The sequence below is a fragment of the Stegostoma tigrinum genome, chromosome 13, assembly GCF_030684315.1.
Source record: "Stegostoma tigrinum isolate sSteTig4 chromosome 13, sSteTig4.hap1, whole genome shotgun sequence".
NCBI lineage: Eukaryota > Metazoa > Chordata > Chondrichthyes > Orectolobiformes > Stegostomatidae > Stegostoma > Stegostoma tigrinum.
Genome location: NC_081366.1, coordinates 24,994,194 through 25,018,487, shown reverse-complemented (window position 1 = coordinate 25,018,487; position 24,294 = coordinate 24,994,194). Strand labels below are relative to the sequence as shown.

At 37.1% G+C, this 24,294-nt stretch overlaps 1 protein-coding gene across 8 annotated transcripts in view; it reads left to right on the top strand.

The window, feature by feature from the left end:
- LOC125458203 (gamma-aminobutyric acid receptor subunit alpha-1-like) overlaps positions 1–23,878 on the top strand; it is a 52,738-nt gene extending 28,860 nt beyond the window's left edge. For 7 of the 8 annotated variants that reach the window (XM_048543224.2, XM_048543222.2, XM_048543220.2 and 4 more), the window contains 2 exons: positions 11,894–12,096; positions 18,256–23,878. In XM_048543224.2, the coding sequence (XP_048399181.1) occupies positions 11,894–12,096; positions 18,256–18,567 (515 nt within the window). In that variant the 3' untranslated portion in view covers positions 18,568–23,878. Of the gene's footprint in view, positions 1–11,871; positions 12,097–18,255 lie in introns of all 8 variants that reach the window. The other variant, XR_007248792.1, reaches the window with a different exon arrangement.
- Positions 23,879–24,294: the final 416 nt, after the last annotated feature.

The following is a 24,294-nucleotide window of genomic DNA, read 5'->3' as shown; positions in this document are numbered from 1 at the left end:
ATGGAAGCCACAGATACTAACAGCCTGTAAGTCAGTGCTGAAGCCAGTGAATGTGTGTTAAGAAAGCAATAATAAGTTTACAAGGTTGGCACCCTCCAAGTAAGCACAAGATGAGTGAGTGCAAAGAAAGCAATTTAAGAGCTACAAGGTGCCCTCTGTGTCAATGCATGAGTTGCACATGTGTCCCTGCACGCAGTGACCTTGCAAGTCATATGTGTTCCTCAACTCCAAAATAAAATATTGATGGCTGAAGTGGTGTGCAAGTTGATCCAAGAGCAATGATATTGATGTAGTGAACTTTGATGAATATAAAGTTAAGCAATGTGATTGCTAAGGAGCGTGCAGTGACATTGTTGTGAAGAACCAGTTACTTGATTGTCAGCACAGGCATTTCGTGAGCTGCTGCAAAAGGGTACCTGCTCTGATCTACACATTAGGAATTTGAGCTACTTTGTTTCTCAAGTATGCAGAGTGTGAAGTGGTGCATAAATAAGACAAATTGTGATATTAATGAGTTGCACATACATACAGGTGAAGCCTTTGGCAAGACCATGAGGACACCGGGCTTAAGAGGAAAAATCACAAAAAATGTTATTGTGTCGAAAATTGTTTCTTTTCTGTATTTTTCCATCTTTCTCACCATTGCTGAAGTCACAGCAAGAAAGGGAAAAATCCATCCCTGTTTAACTAAAACTATTGGAGTTCTTTGAAGAAGTAATGTGCTGTCGATAAATAGGAACTGGTGGTGTGCTTTTTTTTAAAAAGTTTCTTTCGCATGCTGTGGTCATTTTTGGCTAGGCCAGCATTTATTGCCTATCCCTTGATTGCCCTTGAGAATGTAAAAGTGAGCTGCTGTCATGAACCACTGTAGCATTAGGGTGAAAGGACATCGACAGCACTGTTTTTAATGGAGCTTCAGCATTTAAAGGCATTTAGTGAGGAGCCATATCAAAGCTTTTTGCAGAAAATGAGTGTTCTCCATGTGGAGGCATGGGCTAGCTGAAAGGGAACAGAGTGAATGGGTAAACAGATAATTATCTGGTTGGCAACATTTAATGAATAGTATGTCATGGGGTCAGTGTTGGGACTATAATGTTTTGCAGTTCATATAAATGACTTAGATGAAGGGACAGTGGGTATGGCTGCTAAGTTTGCTGATGACACAAAAACAGGTTAGAAGATATATTGCGATGAGGAAATAAGGATGCTAGAAAGAGATGTAGATAGGTGAAGTGAGTGAACAAATATCTTGAAAATACAATCTAGTGAAAAATAACTGAAATTATCCATTTTGGCAATAAAATAAAGAACCGTTTTATTTAAATATTGAAAGACTGCAGAACTTTAAGATGCAGGGTGCTCTATTACATGAATTAAAGAAGGTTAGCATGTAGATGTAGCAAGTAATTAGAAAATAGAATGCTATCCTTATTTTGCAAGGGGAATTGAATTAGGGAGGTTATGCATTAGCTGTACAGGGAAATAGTGAAATTACATGTAGAGTATTGTGTAAAATATTGGTATCTTTATTTAAGACACTGGAAGCAATTCAGAGAAAGTTTGCTACTCAAATACCTGAATGGATGGGTTGTCTTCTGAATAGCTTATGGACAGACTAAGCTTGTATCTATGGGAGTTTAGAAAAGCGAGAGATTATTTAATTGAAACATGTAAGATCCTGGGGTGTCTATACATTGCCCATATAAAAATCGTGTTTCCACTTGTGGAAGATTCCAGAACGAGAGGTCACTGCTTAAAAATAAGGGATATGTCAGATTTGTGGAATTTCTTCTCACAAAAGGTCATGAGTTTTTGGAACTCTCTTCCTTGAAAGATGTAAATAAGTAAAGTCTTTTCAAGGAAGCTTTCCAAGGCAATAGTAGATAGATCCTTAATAGTGGAACATAATGGTATAGTGGCAATCTCACTGGACTAGTAATTCACACACCCAGGCTAACACTGTGGCGATGTGGGTTTGTGGCTGTAGGTCAGATGTAAATTAAATTAATGAGCTTTGGAATTGAAGGCTACTCTCAGTAATGATGACTCTGAAACTATCATTGATTATTGTAAAAACCTGTCTTGTTCATGAATGATCTTTAGGCATAGAAATCTGGCATCCTTACCTGGTCTAGCCTACATATGGCTCAAGACCCATAGCAATGCTTTAAAAAACCCTCTGAAATGCCCTGCAAGTCACTTAGTTCTAGGACAAGTAAGGATTGGCAACAAATGTTGGCCTTTCCAGTGACACCCACATCCTGTGACAGAACATTTAAATATAATGGCTGAATGTTATTGTAGATAGGCAAGAATGTGGAGTAATCAGATCTGCTCTAATCTCATTGAATGGCCCAGCAGCTTCCTCATTCAGATTTTTGAATAGAGTGGAATTTTATGTCTAATAATATTATTGAAAGCAAGTATAATCAAAGTATTTTGTATCAATATTATCCAAAGTGGAGTATTTTCTGTAAAGCCAGTTATGTAGTAACATTGGTAGCTAGGTACGTGGTAATACCAATCAACCTTTAAAGTCTCTTTGGACAATCTACAAGATCATAATAGATCTACAAGATCATAATAGATCTCCAATCTTAATATGCCCATCCCTTATGCCCCATACTACTTCAAGGTAAACAAAAATATGTCAACTACAGATTGAAACTTAACAATTAATCATAGCTACTGTAATAACTGCCTAGCCTCTTCAGTTTCTTTCAATGCTATTTTTTTAAGCCTGGACTGCTTACACTTGCTGCTTCTGTGAATGTTTCTTTTCATTCTTGTCTTGCTGGTACTCTTTCACTGCAGCATCATAGCAAGCATTTACTTCTGAAAGGACTGTCACATGAATGATTTGCAACACCTTGTTTAGCGCACTGTGTAACTCCACCTGTCATAGAATTACACGTCTCTTTTAAATATAAATACCACAGTGTGGGTTGAGTTAGAGCTCCTTAGATTATACTCCACACGGGAGATTGGGCACTCCACAGCACTTTAGTGTGGAAACCTCAAACGGGCAAATGGGGGACTCAATTAGGAGGGGTCATGAGTTCAAAGTGAGAGGAGGAACGTTTAAGGGAGATATGCGTGGAAAGTTCTTTACGCAGAGGGTGGTGGCTGCCTGGAACGCGTTGCCAGCAGAGGTGGTAGACGCAGACACATTAGCGTCTTTTAAGATATATCTGGACAGGTACATGGATGGGCGGGGAGCAAATGGACACAGACCCTTAGAAAGTTGATGACAGGTTAGACAGAGGATCTCGATCAGCGTAGGCATGGCGGGCCGAAGGGCCTGTTCCTGTGCTGTAGGTTTCTTTGTTCTTTGGGCACCTGCCCATGAACACATGAAGAAGGTTGATTATTCCTTACCTAAAATTATTACCTGGTACATCAGTAATTACCATGTATAGCTATATTAAGTATTAACTATTTCATATATGAACACTTCGCCTGAAGATAGATCTTGAATTTGCCTTCTCCTCAATCAGTCTGTTCGGAACCCAAACTTGTAGGGTGGCATCAAATCCCAAAAGATGCTCACGACTTTGGGGTTCACTGCTAGAAAATTGTGCCAGCAGTAAAGATCACTAAGAGATCTGAGAATGTCTGGAGAAAAAATGAAATAAAAAGTACTTTATTTGCAAGAAATAGTTGGAAAAATTTTAAGACCAGCTAGCAACCAGAAAAGCCACAGAGCTGAATAGCTGCCATGAAGGCAACATCATTTAAATACAACAGTCATCCAGAGAAACAGCTGGAGCACATTTAATCTCGAGAGGCGGATGGTGAACACCCAAAGCACATTTTACCCCTTTAAGGGAAGGAATAACAAAATTAGGCTTGAGAGCACAGTTAAGGCTTCAATGGTCAGTTAACAAATTTCTGGACAATCTACTCAGTGAAAATGTCAACAACAGCAAGTTGTGTTAATTCTTCAGGCCCAGGCATAAAGAAAAATCAATTGGAAAAGGAAAAAAGGAATGAGTTTTATTTGGAATTTGAAATACCCAAACAATAATGTTAGTGAATCTTTGTTATTTCAATGGTAGAAATGGTAAATTCAAAGCTTTATTCAATAATGAAGAAGTTGTATTGATTTAATTCATTAAAATACAAAAACATAGGTAAAGAAAAAGCAAAACGCTGCCTATGGGATGTTGATGTTGGTATAAAAACTCCTCAAATGCATAGAAAGTCACCTCAAATTACATCACAGTGGTCATCTCTGATACAGTCAAAATGGACTGAATCACAGCTCTCCGACACAGCCTCAGTTTATGCCCATAAATTCTTTGAACATGCTTCCACCATCATGAAAAATGAATACATGCATCTCTGTGAAGAAAACATAAAAGAGCAGGGACTTCAGTAGCTTTCAGTTTCAGTACAGCAAGAATCTTTGCAACAGCAACAATGTTAAACATGGAGAATACTGCAAAACAGTGAAATGAGTGCAGTGTAAGGAGATCAAAACCTTAGTAACATTCTTTCAAAAAAATAAAATAATCAACAGCTGCAAAAGTCTCTCTCAGCAATTAAGCAAAGCAACAAAATTCTCTGGTACCAATGTTCCAACCAGAAAATATAAGCTTTCAGATCTACTGGGTAGATCAATGAATTCTCAGAGGGGGAAGGCAGAATTTCTGATATTTTAAATAGCTTTTGAATTGGACACCAAATCAAATTCAGAACAGTCAAATAAATGTAACAGAAAATGCTGGAGGAACTCCACTTTTTGGCTGCATCTGTGAAGAAAGAAATAGGGTTAGTATTTCAAGCCCAAAGATTCTTCTTCAGAACCTGAAGATCACAGTTCGAGATGACACTTCAATTGCAGATATTAATTCTCAAGATAGTGTGCAGCTAGTATTGTTAATGGTCTGTGTGTACAATCTGAACCAGGCATTTTAAAATTCACAAGTGTTCATATGTGACAGGTTTGCAGCTGGTCCTTTACGTAAATCAGCTACTGAATTTCTTCAATCTAAAGAGGATCTAACTCTTAAATGAGCAGTCTCTTGGGGAGGCAGTGGCATAGTGGTATTGTTGGTGGGCTAGTAATTCAGAACTGCAAACTAGTGTTCTGGTCAAATCCCTCAGTGATGGCAGATGATGATATTTGATTTTATAAAAATCTGGAATTGAAAATTACATGGAATCCATCTACTTCATTAATGTCCTCTGAGGTAGAAGGTCTGGCATCTTGGTCTAGCCTAGACATGATTCCAGGCCCACAGGAAATGTGGTTGACCCTTAACTGCCCTCTAAAATGACCCTAGCAAGTTACTCAGATCAAAGACCAATTAGGGATAGGCAAATGCTGGCCCATATCCCATGAAACAAACTCTAAAAAAATTATTCAGGGAGCCTTATACAGCAAAAGTTCTATTTAATGCAGAACGTTCTATAGAATGTGTTGACTGCTAAAAGCGGAATAAACCATCTGTCCAGAAGAGACAGATCCTTCATCTGAACAATATACCATCTGTGATGATCAACGTGCAGGTCTTAAAGAAAGAATGTGTTCTACAGTATTTTGTTTCTAGTGTGGCTTCAAAACCCCACATCAGTGAATGCAAAACTGTCCAGTCGGCCAACAACAATGCACTGTTTGCAGCTAAAGAGGCCACTTCTCCAAACGTGCTACAGTCTGAGGAGCATACAAAGCAACAAATCAAATTGTTCCCAACTCAACATGCACATTCATGTTTTTGAACAGAACCTTGGCGAATATGTCAGTGTTTAAGGGAGCATACTTCTAATATAGACAGCAACAACCAATGGACCATCAATATCAGTCTTCTCATACTTGATCCAGATGTTACAGATGAAGAGATGAAAATAATTCCACTTTCCAAACATTCATGCAGTTAGTCAACACGTTACTTTTGTAAGAATATCTGATATATCAGAAGCCAGCAGAGAACATGAAGGTTAACCAACTTTACTTCCAGTGTTGCTATATCTGGCTATAGACTTTCTTGATCTACCTGTTGAAGCAAAGGAGAGATAAAGATGTGAATGTAGTAAAAAAGAAGTAAACTGAATAACTCATTTGAGAACTTACATAAATATCAAAGGTTATAATGGGGAAAAAAATGCATCTGGATGGGCATTATGTTAGGGCTTCAGGACCTTGGAAAACTTGTCATGGACTTGCACATCACTCAGCACAGCTAGAACAGTGTGAGTGATGTTAGACAATATTAGATTAGACATTAGATTCAAAACTAGAAGCTAGCTACTTGAGTTCACCCTAGTATGGAAGACTCACAGGAACGTGTTGTTCAGCATGAATGGTGAAGGCCATACCTTCCACATGCCTTGCTATGCTAAGGTATTCTATTCATTGTGTTAATTAGTGAGCCTGCACTTAGGACCTTCAACTTCAGTGACCTCCAAGGATTGCTTTGCACTTACATCCATCCTTTGTTATCTTTTCTATACCAGAAATGATCAGTTTGTCAGCAAACCTTTCTGGAAAGCTTTCATGGGGGTGTGTGTGATCACTGACACAGCAATTCTGTTTTCTACTTCCTCATCTGAAAAATCACAATGAGTCAGTTTCTCTCTATTTGCTTACAAATTGATCTGTGGGTGCTCTAGACTTACATTTAAATTATATGAATTGTAGTGCACAAATATGAAAATTTTGTCTCACTCTGAATTGCTTTTTGAATGTACGTATAGGTTTTGGGGATTGCTTTTAGATCTTTGGCTGTTAATCTTGATGTATTAAATTTGTGTAAACCTCTGTTCCTTATTAGAACAAAGAACAGGACAGCACAGGAAAAGGCCCTTTGGCCCAACAAGGCTGTGCTGACACATGACACCTTTTTAAACTAAAAATGCCCTTGCCTCCATGCAGTCTGTTCCCTTCTATTCCCTGCCTATTCACGTATCTGTCAATATGCCTCTTAAATATTGCTTTTGCATCTGCTTTTACTATCTTATCTACCATGCACTCCAGGCACTTACAACTGTCTGTGTCAAAGAAACCTGCCTGTCACATCTTTAAACTTCTGCCATTTTAAATCTTTGTCTCTTAGTAATTGACATTTCTACGCTGGGAAAAAGACTCCCATAATCCAATCTATCCATGTCTGTCATAATTTTGTTACCTTCCAACAGGTTGCCTTCAGCTTCTGTTGTTCAAGTGAAAACAAATCAAGTTTTCTAGTCTCTCTTCTTAGCTAATACTCTTCAAACCAAGCAACATCCTGTTAAACCTTTTCTGTACCGTTTCCAAAGCCTCTACATTCTTCTGGTAGTGTGGCAGCCACAACTTTACACAATGTTCCAAATGTGGCCTAACTAAAGTTCCATACAACTACAATATGACTTGCCGATCTTAATACTCTGTGCCCTGACCAATGAAGGCAAGCATGCCATTTGGCTTCTTGTGTTGCCGCTTTCAGGGAACTGTGGACCTATACACCTAGATCCTTTTATGTGTTCTGCATTTACTGTACACTTCCCTCCTGTATTAGACCTTCTAAAAATCAATCACCTAACAATTGTGCAGATTAAATTCCATCTGCCATTTCTCTTCCTGAGTCTCCAGGCTATCTAGATCCTGCTGTATCCTCTAGCAATCTTCCTCACTATTTGTAGCTCCCCCAATCTTTGCGAAACAAATATTAGCAGCTCTCTTTTTTCTGTGTTAGACATAGCAGAATCTAGAAAACGTAGCTTTAATGTTTTTTAAGCATTTTAAATTCAATTAGGGGCTTGCTCCTTTTTAGTTTAAACTGGTGAATGGTGTGGGACATATAAACAATATGCTTTTGACCTTTGCCAGCTATTGTTCAAACACAGAGCCTCATTACTTGCCTTTTTCAATTGAGTTAAACTGGCCTTTGAACCTGCCTGCTTACCATCAAAATATGTTAGTCACAACAAAAATATTGACAGCAGTCTCATGCACTTTAGCTTGATTTAACAATAATTTCACACCTGTGGAGTAGAGGGAAGTGAATTCAGGCCTCCTGGCTTAGAGATAAAGGACACTGCCATTTCACCACAAGAGCACTCCTTAATGTGGTTTAATTTAATTGTCCAAGTAGCCATAAATTAGTTTGGTTGTTGATTAACTTTAGCTGTAGATTAGCTTTCTTGTTGACTGATCAAGCATGATAGACCTCATCATTTTGATGTTTCCCACTACTTTTGAGCATGTTGCATTAATGATAATGGCTTAATGATCAATCACCATTAGGGATTAATTAACTCCATGAATTGATTTATTTAAAAACAAAATAAAACACATTATAAGTTCTGAAACAGGTGTTACAGCAAACTGTTTGATGCCTGTGTGTGCACAGCTTATAAACCCAAAGTTGACTGTCTGGAACTGTTACAATGTTATATACACACAGCACACAAAGTCCTTAAAGGTGAATTCTCTTAAAGGCAAGGTGCACACATAACATCCTGTTCTATCCTTTTATTGATCCTGGAATATCACACATGTGCCTGCATTGAAATTCACAGTTTTGCAAACTCATTTAATCTATCAATATCTCTTTATAATTTTATGCTTCCATCTCTTTGTGTTACCAGATAATTAGGATATGTGGCTTTCTAGTTTGCTCAAATACAATCAAATCCCGATGGATTGATCAGGGAAAGCCGGGATATATCTGGGGTATCTGCTCAAAAATTTGTGTTAAATATCGCTTCAAGTTGGAAAAGGAGACCCCCATATAATGTGATTTACCTACAATTGGACTCTATGTCAAAATAAAAAGCAAATGAAAACACAGTAAAACAGTAAATGTATGATATTAATTTTACACTCCCTCCATGACAATCAGTTGCCTGCCCTTGCAGAATTGGAAAATGTCAGGAATTAGCTGCAGAAAAACTCAGTAAACCTTTCTGCACGGTGTGCAGTCTTTGGACAAGTATGATTCTATTCACTATGTTGTCAAATAAGTGAAACAATGAAGTTCCAAGGAAGGGTCCTGACCTGAAATGTCAACTTTCCTACTCCTCTGCTGTCTGTGTTCCTCCAGCTCCAACTTGTGTAACCTGTGATTCAGTGGGTTGGCACTCATTGGGCTTGTCAGGATGATTCATCTCCATGACTGAAGATAGTGCAGTTATACCTACAGTTGCCTTATCTGTCAGTTCTCTTATGTAAACCACCTCAATGTAAGTTTGCATGTTTGTCTTTGCTGGAACTTCTATGCCTGCCTCCTGCAAGTGAGTGAAAAGAGCCTTGTCGATGAGTTGCTTGGCCTCACTCTTGTCCTCGCCATCTTATGCAATTTTAGCCCATTTGAGCTAGGTGTAGCAGAAGCAGTTGGCAATTGTAGCTTTCTCATGAACATAGCCTCGCAAACATTTGTATTGTAATCCTGTTTCTTACTATTGGTTTCAATTACTTGAGACATCAGCTGCCATTGGCAGTTACTTTTCAGGTTCCTAATCAGCCCAAATCCATTTGGTTGGTGGTTGGTTATGGTGTTGGGAGACAAGACTTTGATATTGTTGAGCCCAGGAATGTCAGGCCATGTGGACAGTTGTCTGTACTGAAGATAATTAAACTTACTTTGATATTTTTGTCCACTTTCCTGATACATGCCTCACAAATACTGAAGGGCATCCACATGGGTTTTTAAGCCTCATTCTGCTTGACTAGGGTCTTCACATTCACAAAGACGCATAGTGGCTTCTTGGATTTTCCTCATAAGCTGCAGCAGCTTTTCAGTGCAATCTATGTTGGCACAGACTGTGGCAGTTACATGTTCCTTACTTTGATTCCCATCATTACATGTTTCATCTCTAATCATAAAAGAGTTTTAGCAAAAGATGCTAAAACAGTCCAGTTTCATTCATAATTGCAATGTCACTTGTTCCCTTCAGGATCTAGCTAACCATTTTGGAATCAAGCATCTGTCATTGCTGCTGTGCCTACCACACCCTCACAGCTTACTATTACAGAAGGTGAAGTCATATGTTGTCTTGAATTGGTCGAATCAGCCATTAACACGAGTGAATTCCTTGTGGTTGCACTTTGTCAGACTGGCCACCCTTTCTTGTAGGAATGGACTTAAGATAGATGCATTCTCTGCATGGGTTGCTTTGAACCATGTTAGTAGAGTCTATTAAAAGTTGGGATAGGCAGCTGTTCATACCTTGCTCGCTGAAGAGAATGCCCATCTGCCAAAATTGTTCAAAAATGATGACCTTGTGTTTCAGAATGAAAGGTTGACAGGTGTAATAGTAGAATGTCCCACTCCTTTGCTGCATCCACTTTTCCTTTCACTTATTGGCTTTCCACTTGCCATATCAACTTTGCCTTCTCACCAATTGACAACACTTCTAACTTTCTCACAGCTTTAGCCACGCTCACGGTCTTTGAACATCCCTTCACAGAAAAATCCTAATGTCAGTTGATGATTTGCAGAGATCTATGATTTCACGCTCTTTTGTCCTCTAATTCTGCTCTGATTGGTCATATGTCAAGCTTTCACAAGTTCAACTAATCCTGATTTATAATGTTGGTATTATGGCTTCACTTGGATTTGCTGCCATGGCTGGATGATGGTTTTGAACTAACTGGAGTTTTGGTTTATCTGAATTTGACCTGTCATTATTTCACTGTATGCAAATTGTTGGGGTCCCAACATCCTTGTGGAACACCACCAATTGTATGTCCCCTATTGGAATATCAGATAATTAACTCCACTCTGTCAGCTCTTGCTTAAATAACTTCTAACTGGGTCAACACTTCTCCTTCAACTATATAAACTTCAACTTACAGGTTTTCTGCCGTTTCATCCAAAGATTTACCTTATGCAGTAGTTTAATCACCTCTTCCACAAACTTATTCAGCTTCATCAGCTTATGATCTACTGTTTACAGAACCGTGTTAGTTCTCATCAACTGGAAATTATGAAGGTATTCAGTCACCTCATCTTTAATTATGCTTATAACAATTTTCAAAAAGGTGATTGGTTAATAGACTTATAATACCTTGGTTTTCCTGCGTCATCCTTCTGACATAACCTGGCATCCTATCAACTTACCTCATTGACTTAACATATCCACCTACCTACCCTGTCATTTAAACCATTCACTCATACACCCTTTCACTTATTCTCATTGACATTTAAACTTACTTTATCACGACTAATGTCATAGAAAGGGGATGTGGCCTGTCTTCTGCTGGCTCTACTGTGACCCATTAGAGCTCACCGTGGATGCTGCACTCCACATTTATGGAGGACCTGGGTCGGGAAGACAAAGAAATGTGGAGCAGTGTAGTCTTAGAGAACATTTCAAGCAGACCATCAATCCATTAATGATTGCCATTCTTTAGAAGATCCAGACCAATATTGTTCAGTGCAGTTCAAGTTAGATTAACCTCCTCTGCATCATTACAATGACATATAGATTTAATATCAAGGTATACCTAAAATAATTAGTATACTAGTAATATTTCCGTATATAGAATAATGAATAACTTTTTTTTCATGTTGATAAAATTAAAATTTGATGTCGGGAGAAAACATGGCAGTTGTGCGCTAAAATGATCACTGACAGGAGTTTAACTCCCATGGTACAATATGAATTAGTCGCATATAAAAAAAATTATTCCACAGACCTATTTATCACTAATCATATGGCTGTTTGGAAATACATTTTTGTACATTACTAAAGTAATGATCATTTGTATGAAAACTGGCAGCAAGGCTGGGTGCTAATTTCCCAACCGTATGTGCTTGTAGCTAAATTACAAGATTCAATCTGCAGTGATCACAATTGTCTTACATTATTAAAAGATCAGGTTTGTTTATTTTTATTGGGTGTTAAAGGAAGCAAAGTTATAGATATTATAATAAATTATTCCAGGTTTTTCTTGTGTCTTATTCAGGGGTCACAACCGTATTGACTATGACAACACTGAGCATCAGTGCCAGGAACTCACTCCCCAAAGTTGCATATGCAACTGCTATGGATTGGTTCATCGCCGTTTGCTATGCTTTCGTGTTTTCAGCACTTATTGAATTTGCCACAGTGAACTACTTCACAAAGAGGAGTTGGGCTTGGGATGGAAAAAGCTTAGTTCCTGAAAAGGTAAAATGAGCTTTTGTATTTTTATTTAATTAATATGAACCAAACTCTTGAGATGCTTTCTTGTACGGTGAATGATGACCAAGCATTATGGTGAGAATTTTTTTCATGCAGCAGAGAAGTTAAAAGTTCAGGCTGGGTGCTGAAATGAGACTTGAATGCTGGAAAAAAATTAAATACTCTGACGACCTTTCCGTATATATTGTGCAATGTCATTGAATTAATGGAACTTTTTATTTTAACATGACTGAGATTAAAAGGGATTTTGTATTCTACTTGGAAAGAAAATGAACATAATAGGGATAGAAAGATTAAATTGAGTGCTACATTGATGTAGTGAGTCATGGCATAGTTAAAAGTGGATATATTTTTGAAATTACCACATTTGACAATTTATTGATCCGAGCTAGATCACCCAAAGAAATCTCATAAGCAAAACTGATGGGGAGAGGGGAAAAAAATCCAGGCTAAATTAATTTGATTTGCTCTGGCATGATTTCTAGCAGTTGGCTGCAGAACAGCATGTCCTGAGTTTTATGTTTGCTTTTACAGTTGTGGTTAGGTGTGATTGCCACAGAAGGAAAAATATGTGGGACAGGTACTTGTTAATACTTGCTGTAGAATTTTGTCAACTCCTGGCGTATCTGGTAATACCTTGAGTGAAACCTCACAAAACATTTGCTCCTTCTCCCTAAGAAAAATGTAAAAATTTTGTTCGTACCCTTTTAAATCGTCTAATAGTTTGTATTCTGTCATTTGATCATACAAAAAGATATGTATAGTTAGAAAAGGATGACTGATGTTTTTAAGTGGGTAGACACTATGTACTTGTCAGGGAGTTTTTATGTTCTCTCAATGCAGCCATTTGACATATTATAACAATGTACTGAATCAGATTCTGACTAAGCAATTGTGTGATCAACTTCCTAACTATTTTGACACTACAACTTCACGGTTATGTTATCTATTGATTAGCTTCATACAAAAAGATCCCACTGGAGACTCTGGTTACACAAACAAAGAAAACTATTTATGATGTTACAAGTAGCACTCACAAACAGGCACCCAATTCATTCAGATGGGTAATTTTTACTTTGCCCATGGGTGTTTATATAACCCATCTTATTTTCGTTTGCAATTATTAATTATTTCTTTTGTTTATTCAGGCAATGTGGATATTGCTGGCACTATATATTGCACATCCCTAATTGTGATTAAAAAAGCGATACTTCTTGAACTAGTGTGGTTCATTTGGTGAAAATGTTCAACGGTGGTTTTTGGTAACATAAGGTGGTGGCATTTCCATACACCTATTTCTAGGTTTTGAAACTGTAGAAACTTTTCCAATTTGTTACAGTGCATCTCATAAATAGTAATATTGACCTGTCATATTTCTGCACTCTTCTGACAAGTTTTGGAGGTAGAAAAGAGGCTTTGGGAGTGACGGAAAAAAATATTCTTTAATCTGCTTTCATGGTAACATTAATTGACCTCCAACAACATATTCATCTTACGTCAATATTTATTGACATTAGCTTTACTAAACTTCCTCGGTGCCACCCTTGGTTTGTTTTCATAGCATCGGCAAAAACTTTCAACTCACCTCTTAGGTCTTGCTTTTTTTTCCATCATCGGACCAAGATCGTAGTAGTTGCTGCAGCCAAATGAACTTCAACTGCCTAAACTAAACGTTAGTCTATAGGCTAGTGATAAACGCCACTTGATATCATTGTCATCTTCCATCATTTTGTGGATGACTGAGAGTAGGCTGATGCAGTGGTAAATTGCCTGACATGAATTTGTCCTGGTTTTTGAGGACAGGTCTATCTGGACAATGCTTTATATTTGATCAAGAAAGTGTCAATACTGTGCTGGAGAAACTTGAGAAGGGATTATCATTCAGTGATTTCAGTAGAAATTTGGGTGGACATATTGTTGGACAGTCAATTTACTACTAGCAATTTTGTGCCTCTGAAGTTGATAATTGGCTCCATTGTTGGTAGATCAAAATTGCTGAATTGCACATTGGTTAGAAAAGACCATGCAATTAAAGCAAAGAGCTGCATAATATTTACAACTGAGACACTTACAACCCAACATAGAATGCTGGTGGCAGTATTAATTACAAAGTAAAGAAGTTTGGAGAGCACTTGGAGAAAATGCTAAGAGAAATAGAAGCGACAACAGAAAGGTAGAACACCAATGGAATTCAGTGGAGAGTTGAATGGGAAAGCTTGTGAGGAAGTGTGTGAAAAGTTGTTTGGGAGAGGAATAACAAAAAAAAGTTGATGTTGGAATGAAAATACAGAAAGTGCAGTCAAATAAAAGAAGAAAGTGCTGAAGTGAACACGCTAGGGTTCAAGAAGGTAAACATCAGTGTGACCAGGGAAAAAGGGATGCAATGAAAGTGATTGTTAGAAAAGGATCCCTGATCATGGAAGAAGTATGCGTAAGTCTGATTTGGAACAAAGCAAAAATTTGTCTTCAGTACAGCAGCTAATAGAGCTAGATTAGCAAAATGTGTGTGAAATGCATGTGCAATCAAGGATGCACGTCAACTGATCTTTGTCAAAGGGGATAAAATCAGAGAGAAGTGGAGCCAATACTTAGCCCTTTTTATGAATTAAGGAAACCTGACACAAAGATGGAATAAGTAGGTGCAAATCAAAGAATATTTGGTGATATCGATCTGGAAGGAATCAGAACACTGAAAGGAATGTAAAATGAAAAAAGCAGCAAGATCAGAGGCAATATCATTAGAAGTATGGACCTGCATTCAGTGCGTACATGGTCCAGATCCTGAACATGTTTTCTCAAGAGTTTCATGACAAGAGAGAGAATTCCATGAGCATGAAAGCAATCAAAGAGACATTCAGAATTGCAAAATGTATTGAGGAAGCAGACTCCTACAACATACCAGTTCAGTCTTATTTTAGCTATGTCCTTTGAGGTCTCCATTGTCTTCACTGACCCCCGACGTGCTGAACTTGTCCTTTCTTGCTACTCCAGACATCCATCTTGGTAATAGGAGAGAGGCATGAATTAGAGATTCAGAACAGTCGTGGAAAACAACGAAGGTCAATTCGGATTCACGGCCAGAAGAAGCACAAATAATGCAATTTCAATAGATAGACAAGTGATGGAGAAATATTGAGAAGGTCAAATGCAATTATGAAGTTTGAATTCATTGTTCTAGAGTAGGCTTCTGTCTGGGTGCCGAGGGAGAAAGTCTGATGATGTTATAATTCATGAAGTCCCTAATAAGTACATGTGATAATTATGTACAAGGGATATTATCAGACAGGAGAAGGAAATATGGGAGAGAGTGGGAGTTTCTAAATCAAAGATGGATTATAACACTTGGATGTTGCTGTCCAACATTATGTAGATCTGATGGAGCCAGTTCCAAAATGTAATTGACCATGTGGGTCATGGCTGACAAAGCAGAGACTGTAACATATATCATATTGAGCCGGAGTCTTTGAGGGCTTTGAAACAAAGGCATACAGTATGACATCCAAGACGTTTTGCTGAACTATTAAATATTTTTACCCAATCGTAACTGTGGTTCCCAATTCTGTGCAACATGTACAGAGTTCTTAACAACTCCTTAATGAGCTTAATGGGCCATTAATTGGTGAGAACTGCATTTCCCTGCACTTCACACATGTTAGCTGTTGAAAATTCAAAATTCTGTCGACCACTCACACCAGGTCACAACTCTGCAGATCATTAAATATAAATTTAACCCTGTTTTATCTCAATGCCTTTTTCTGATACCTAAAAATGATTTTATTCTTAAGATGATTCTATAAATCAAGAATTTCGAGAATGTTTGTCCTTGATGTTGAAATGATTTTGACACATTTCCTATATCCATAATGGTTCTGCTTCTCGTACACACCACTTAAATGATCTAATGCCTGAATTAATTATTTGAGATACACTTAGAGTCACAGAGATGTACAGCACGAAAACAGACCCTTCGGTCCATCTTGTCCATGCTAAACAGATATCCTAAATTAATCTACTCCCATTTGCCAGCATTTGGCCCACATCTCTCTGAAGCCTTCCCATTCATATACCTATTCAGTTGCCTTTTAAATGTTGTAGTTGTACCAGCCTCCACCACTTCCTTTGGTAGTTCATTCCATAGATGCACCACCCTCTACATGAAAATGTTGCCCCTCAGGTCCCTTTCAAATCCTTCCCCTCTCACCTTTAACGTATGCCTCCCTTGGTTTTGGACTTTCCTACGCTGGGAAGAAGACCTTGACTGTTCACCCTAGCCATGCCCTTCATGATTTTGTAAACTTACATAAGGTTATCCCTTAGCCTTCAAAATTCCAGGAAAAATAGCCCCAGACTATTCAGCCTCACCCTATAACTCAAGCCTTCCAGCCCTGGCAACATCTTTGTAAGTCTTTTCTGAACGCTTTCAAGTTTAATGACATCTTTCCTATGGAAGGGAGACTAGAATAAAACACAGTATTCCAAAAGTGGCTGTACTAATGTTTTATTGAATGCTACACGACCTCCCAATTCCTATACTCAATGCACTGACCAATAAAGTCAAGCATACAAAATGGCTTCTTTGCTATCCTATCTCCCTGCGACTCCACTTTCAAGGAATGATGAACCTGCACACAAAGGTCTCTTCGTTCGGCAACACACACCAAGTCATGGAGCATCTTATAGAAACTTGCAAGATTATGAAGGGAATATTAAGAGACAAGCAGGAAGGATGTTTCAACTGACAGGTGAAACTATAAAACAGGGCATGGCCTCAAAATTGGGAGAAGCACATTTACGACTGAATTGAAGACTAACTTCACCCAAAGGGTTATGAATCTTTGGAATTCTCTGCCCAATGAAGCAGTTAAGGCTTACTCATTGAATGCTTTTAAAGCTAAGATGGACAATTTTTTGAACAGTAAAGAAATCAAGCTTTATGGTGAGTAAGTTGAGCTGAGGCCATGAAAAGATTAGCCATGATCTTATTGAATGGCAGAGCATGCTCAAAGAGCTGGATGGCTTACTCCGGCTCCTCGTTCTTCTGTTGTTCCCATTAAGTTATGAGTTTTGTCATGATTTACCTGACCAAAATGCAGCACCTCACATTTATCTAGATTAAACTCCATCTGCCAGTCCTTGGCCCATCAGCCCATCAGACCGAGGTCCCTTTGCACTCTGAGGTAACCACCTTTGCTGTCCACTACACGTCCAATTTTGATGTCATCTGCAAACTTACAAATGTTACCTCCTATATTCACATCCAAATCATTTATATAAGTTACAAAAAGCAGTGGGCCCAGTTCCAATCCTTGCAGCATATTAGTGGTCACAGGCCTCCAGTCTGAAAAGTAATTCTCCACCACCGCCCTCTGGCTCCTACTTTCGAGCCAACTTTGTATCCAAAAGCCCAGATTTCTCTGTATCCCATATGTTATAAATTTGTGAACTAGTCCACCATGCGGAATCTTGTTAAATGACTTACTGAAGTCCATATAGACAATGTCCATCACTCTGCCTTCATTAATCCTCTTTGTCACTTGTTCAGAAAACTCAGTAAGACATGATTTCCCATGTACAAAGCCATGTTCACTATCCCTAATTGGTTTGTCCCTTTCCAAACACATGTAAATCCTGCCACTCATAATTCCCTCCTACAACTTGTCCACCACTAATGTCTGTATAGATGTATAGTTCCCTGGCTTTTCCTTGTCACCTTTCTTAATAATGGCACCATGTTAGCCAACCTCCAGTCTTCTGGCACCTCACCTGTGGCTATCGATAATACAAATATCTCAGCAAGGGGCCCATCAATTACTTCCCTAGTTTCCTGCAAGGTTGTCGGAGGTTAAGATGTAGGCCTTTGAGGGTAATAGTATTTGGATTACTCCCTGTGCCACATGCTAGTGATAATAGAAATGGAAAGATAGTGCAAATGAATGTATGGCTGATGTTAAACTGATATTCATTACCTTTTCTCTATCCACAAGACTGTGACTAAGGACAATTGGAAAAAATACTGCATAATCTGTGGAACATATAGGAAAAATTGAGTTCTGTATGTGCAGTGCTTTTGCTTACGGTAACATTGATACATGTTTTCCTCAAAACCATTTCTTGGAAAAAAATGTTTTGAATTTTGTTTCACAGAGAAAGGAAAAGGACCGAGAGGCTCTATTGAAGAAAAACAACACCTACACAGCAACATCAGCGAACTTTGCACCAAACATTGCAAAGGATGCAGGCTTGGCAACGATTGCAAAGAGCGCTGGTGCCGAATCAAAAGAACCCAAACCAGAACAAAAGCCTCCGGAACCGAAGAAAACTTTCAACAGTGTCAGTAAAATTGACAGACTGGCCAGAATAGCATTTCCATTAATGTTTGGGATTTTCAACTTGGTTTATTGGGCTACTTATTTGAATAGGGAGTTAGTTATCAAAGGTGATGACGAGCATGACTAGGAAGCGTAGAAAAAAAGCTTAGATTTCAAAATAATTTCACTTGCTGGAAAATTACATCAAACTTCTAACAGATTATAGTTCCCCATTCAATTTATTGCATATTTTCTTTCTCTTTTGTCCTTTCTGATACAAAATCCTAATAACTATCTGACAACTAGAAAGAAAACTCTCACGTTCTCTCTCTGCCTAAGTGTGTAAAGCATTATTACATTGTTGGTAAGACCAATCTTGTTCTGAGATCCTAGCTGACTGAACAGAATTATTACTGATTATCTATTCTCATTTTACAGCAACTTAAGCAGCATGTCCATGATAGAAGAAATTTGGATTAAACTATTCTCACAGCAGGGTTTATGTATAATAGTGAAATAGTCTTAATCATTTCTGGCTCTTAACCAGAAACAGTGAGAAGCTTGTTTCTGTAGTTAGGTAAAGTACATGATCATCGTTGGCTGCAGACTATATGGATTATTTTTGTTTACTTTCAGGATCTTTTGGGGGAAAAGTTTTCAAATGTAGAAATTTATACTGTGTAGGTTGTATATGGCTTAGCTATATTTCCTTTCAAATTATAAGAACTATCTATTTAGTGGAGTACATGAATAAAACATAGTTTTGAATACAGTTAATTTTTATGCGTCAAACTTTGCTCTAAGGTGGCAATAGATATTAAAATAGCCAATGAGGCTTGTGACCTAAACAGTTCCTTATTGAATAATATGACCATAATATAAGGAGTGTGTGGTATCAACCGATACATAATAATTTCTTGCCTGAATAAGTGAAGTGCACTTTTCAAATTAATTTGTGAAATCTCCTCCCTCTTCCTTCCAAAAACTGTAAAATTAGCTACATATATACTTGCTTTAAATGACAAGGGCATTTCGATTTGCATTACATAAGAACCTGGAAAATCTTAAATATCCTATGATTGAAGTGATATATGGATGTGATAGCGAAAATCTTTAACTTCTGTTTCAGTGATATCAATGAAGTTAGTTCATTCCATTTTTTGATCCGGGGAAGATAACAGCAAAACCAATGCCTGCATTGGAAAGGATTAAAAAAACCATGCAAACTGGAAATTCACGAAACGAAGAGGTCTCAAAATTGACTTATTTTGTCAATTACCGATTATTAAATATACTAATGTTATTTTAATGTCATGTTTATTTTGCCCTCGTTAGTTTCAACTACAAAACAGAATAACAGATAACAGCACAGCACTCTAAATGGTCTTCCTGCCAAAGCTTATTAATGTTTTCTTGCACAAAATATCATCTTGTTCATGTCTGAATGAACTGATTTTCATGACTTTCAGGTGACAAAGTGCTTGTGGTAACTACATTAAAGCACAAAGTGCTGAAAATACCTGGCATTACTGACAGAATTTGTGGGGAACTGTTACTAATGTTTTGTGTTAAATATGACTCATATTTGATGAAAAGTATTAAAAGTATTAACTGTATTGTGTTTCCATTGATCCTGCTCAATTTGCTGGGTATTTCCAGAACTTTCTGCTTTAATTTCAGATTTACAGCATCCCCAGATTTTGCTTGTATGGTTGTTCTTATTTTTTTATGGGAAGAGAATCTTACAGTTTTGCCCATCAGAGTTATTTGTATTGCCAAGAAAACAGAATGACTTTCTTGAATCCTTCTCGTGTGACTGTTTGTTTGGCAATGTTTTACAACAGAGATATTCATAATGGTGCTAGACACCAACACAAAAATAAAAAAAACTGGCTTTTCTAAATAGAAAAGATAAGACTTTACTTAACCCTTTTCACTGCTGTTGGCAACATTGCACTATATAGACCTCTTGTTCAACTTTGATGTGTAAATCCTACCTACTCTAATTCATATCAACAATTTGAACTAATTAAAGCAATGAAATTTGAAAAAAAATACAAATCCCAGTTCAATGGGAAATCCAGGGACGTAGATGAGGAAAGGAAGGAAATGATAATGTTCTGAGCAGGTTGTAGAGATGTTCTAAATGAAATATGATATCATTTTTCTTTTATGTTCTGTTGTTTTTTTTTCATCATATCCATATTTCAACCACATGTCTCCACAGCCACCCCCCCCGCCATCAAAATCAAGATATCACATCATGTGTACTTTCTCTGCACTGCCATCAACAGTAATGAGACATTTTGATCATGTGTTTCTGTCAAACTTCTGGCACTCATCTGAGGGGTTATCACTTGGAGCCATATGGCTAAATCTGTCATGCATTGATATGCATTGGACTCTCAGTAAAGTTACATGTAGACTGCTGGGGATGAGCCACATGCTGATGAAATGCTTCAATTTTCATTCAATTACAAGCTAATTTCATGTGCATTATGGTCAATGTTCCAAGAACCATCAGATTTAAGAAACAAAATTCCAATATTTTCTAATATGGATTGGTCCATCCATATTTGATCAATAGGGACAACTGAAGTTAAAATTTGAGATATTCATCACGTGATCTGAATGATAAATAACTGCAAACTTCTAACAAAGTATACCAGGCCTGAAAACTTTGAGGTGATATTCTTCTTTTTCAAAGTATTACCAAGATTTAACTTCTATTTTCTACAAATTGCATTTTTCCTCTCTTATAAATATGCTGAGAGGACTGCAACAGATGTTAAGTAATACAAATGTATTTAAGTTCGTGTTTGATCAGTGCAGAGGGAAGTTCCATTCTCAATGAAATCACTGTAGGACACAATCATATATCAGACAATAAGTTAGCTTTTTAATATATTAGTTTTATGAGCTGCACAACATTTCAATTTTATGAAATTGTTATCGAAATTTGATAAGCAATTAATCAATACAATTACTCAAATGCATCCTCAAAAATAGTGCCGAAGCATTTTCTTTTTGCTTTGTTCTCTGTGAAATTACATCCTGCGCTCCAATCTTCATCTCTGTTCAATCCACAAACCTCATTGGCAAAATCCTGTTCAAATCTTGAAGGTATTGTTCGTGCAAGGGTTTTTTTTAAAGAAATCAATGCTGGATCCCCATGTATCAACCTGAGCTGAAAAGAACTTACTGAATTTGTTTCCACAAATTTACTCTTACTTTAATATCCAATTAATGTTACTGGAGTGATTCATTTTGGAGAGTACAGTCAACCAAAAAAAACTGTGGTGTTGTGCAAAATTTCTTATGTCAAAAAGAGCAAGCAATGAAAACAATTGAAAAATAAATGGCACAAATAAGCAGCACTGACATACGTTATAGTGACTTTTTGAAAATAAAACTGTGAAATAATTCTGACCTCTTCCATTCAATTCAAGGAAGATAAGGAAAATATGTTCTAATGAATTAACACAACATTTCTAAATAACCCAAAGAAGCTTTTTATACTTATTGGTATTCCTGAGTTTTGGCACCAAACTTCGCGACAGCCTGAGTAACAGAGTTTTGTGCAGAGATCGGTTTGATTAACTCCAGTGCCACTTTTTGTAGGAGGGATAATGCCGTTCCAAGTAATCCGAATCGATAATGCCAATGGCGCAAAATTTATAGACGTGTTATGCGAGATCAGCTTAAAATGTTTGCAGGCAGTTCTTGAACAGTTCATTCTAAAGCTTAAAATACTAGTGACTCTGTCAGACTGAAAGGCACCAGTCGTTGTAAAGGCATTTCTTTTTATGACAATTAAGAAGTTTGGTGCAATTTAGTAATGCATAATTCCCCTTTAATTAAGTTCAGTTTGTAAATATATTACCAAATATTTATTTACAAACAATATACCTATGTAGTTGAAAAGCGCAGTGTTGAAGGAGGACTTCGAAGTATAACAGTTACCTTAACAAAATCAAGCTGACAAAATCCCTCATCTTCATAACTGCCTTATATTTTAGCAATATTGCTGTAAGAAAAAATATACTTCAGATGTAAGGGCTTCTAGTTTCTGTGGAAATATAACTTTAAATAACCTGTGTAGATAAAACTGTATAGAATTTTATTTTGTTTGGGGGAGGGTGGGGGCTGCTCCTTCACCTTTCTTGTAAATGCTTCATATGTTTTTTGTTGTCTGTTTCAAAAATTTCTTTTTATTTGTAGTCTCAACTTAAAAGAATGCTGTCATTTTGAACCACTGCTTATCTAAATGTTACTCCCTATATTTTCATGCGTCTTTGCACATTGTTGTGAATAATCTAATGAAATTAGTCAGCTTTTTTTGCTATGCAACAACTGCTTTGTATCACTTCTTCGTTCTCAATTTATAGATGTAAATGTGAATTGATAAATAATGTATAGAGTAAAATACACTTTACCAAATTGAAGTATCCTAACTGAGCTTTTATAAAGAGCTTTGCAGAGTCAGATAACCAGGGGGTTTTGTCAAATTACAAAAAATCCCAAACTTCTAAATTCAATTTGAAACAGCCTGGTAGGTGCATGTTGGAGTGTTAAAGGTTTAGAAAGTGACTATCATAGTTTCTATTTGTTGTAATAAAGATTGGCTGATTTGGAAGTTTTGAATTGCAATCTCTATCACTCATTGATCATTTTTTTCCAACTACTTTAAATAGTAATTTTGGGATATAGTAAGGGACAGAGAATATCTTGTGAATTCAAATTTATTCAGAAAGCTTGGATTTTTTTAACAAAACAATAGGACAGAAACCCCTGTTTTCTGAAATCATTTTGTCTTCCTTGCTGAATACAATTACTATATTGGAAGGCTGCTAATTACTGTTGGACTGATGGCAAGTACTCAGCTAAAGCATCAAATGATGTTCATACATTTGTCTAATGGTGAGTGATATAATGTACCCAGATGCAATAAATCCCATTAAGGCTGTGGTATTCCTCTTTGACCTGCTCAGGCTTCACTTTAGAATTGGTATGAACTGTTTTTATTCTTAAATAAACCTTTTCTCAACGCAAACAAATTTACTTGAAATTTGCTGTTTCTGATCATATTGCTCTCACTCTAACTGTTTGTCTATCATTTGTACCAAAAGTCATGCTTTTGCCAGGACTCTCAGGTTTAGAAGGAGACAAAATATATAAAGATGTTTCTAAGAAAAGCAAGAAAGACGAAGCCATCAAGCTCAGCCGTGTGCATTACCAGTAATTACATGATCATTCATCGCTTTTTTTCATAATTGCCTTGTTTGGTCAAAAGGAGAATACTGCAACTTTAAATTCCTGAAAAGATTGTATAGGGTCTGATGTGACAGATGAGATATTTTGTTGGATTATAGAATTTATCACAAGTTATTGAATATATTTCAGTCTCTTATAGTTGCTACTAAACTAGTTGATGGTAATAAACTTAAATTATTGGTCAACTTCTGAGTCATTGTATCTGCAGCAGCACCCTTCACTTACCTTTAGATGGATTTGCTATAATATATAAACCATTACATTTCAAAAAAAAAGTTGACAATTACTTCTGAAATAAACTTTCAATAATGGCATAAACATGCTTCTTCCTGCAATACAAATACCACTGCCCATAAAGGATATGAAGTACACTAGCTGTTTTTTTACAGATATCCTCTGTTGGCACAAAAGCGGAATAAATCTTCTAAACCCCATCCAACTAATATTAGCCTTCACTTTGTGTTGATGTTTTAGTCACAAGACTAAGAAAGAGTGATATACTCAAGTATTTAATTGATAATGGATGTTGCAGTTGGACACAACTAAAGACAGAGGCAATTAAATCACCGGACTTGGAGTATTGTGTACAGTTCTGGTCACC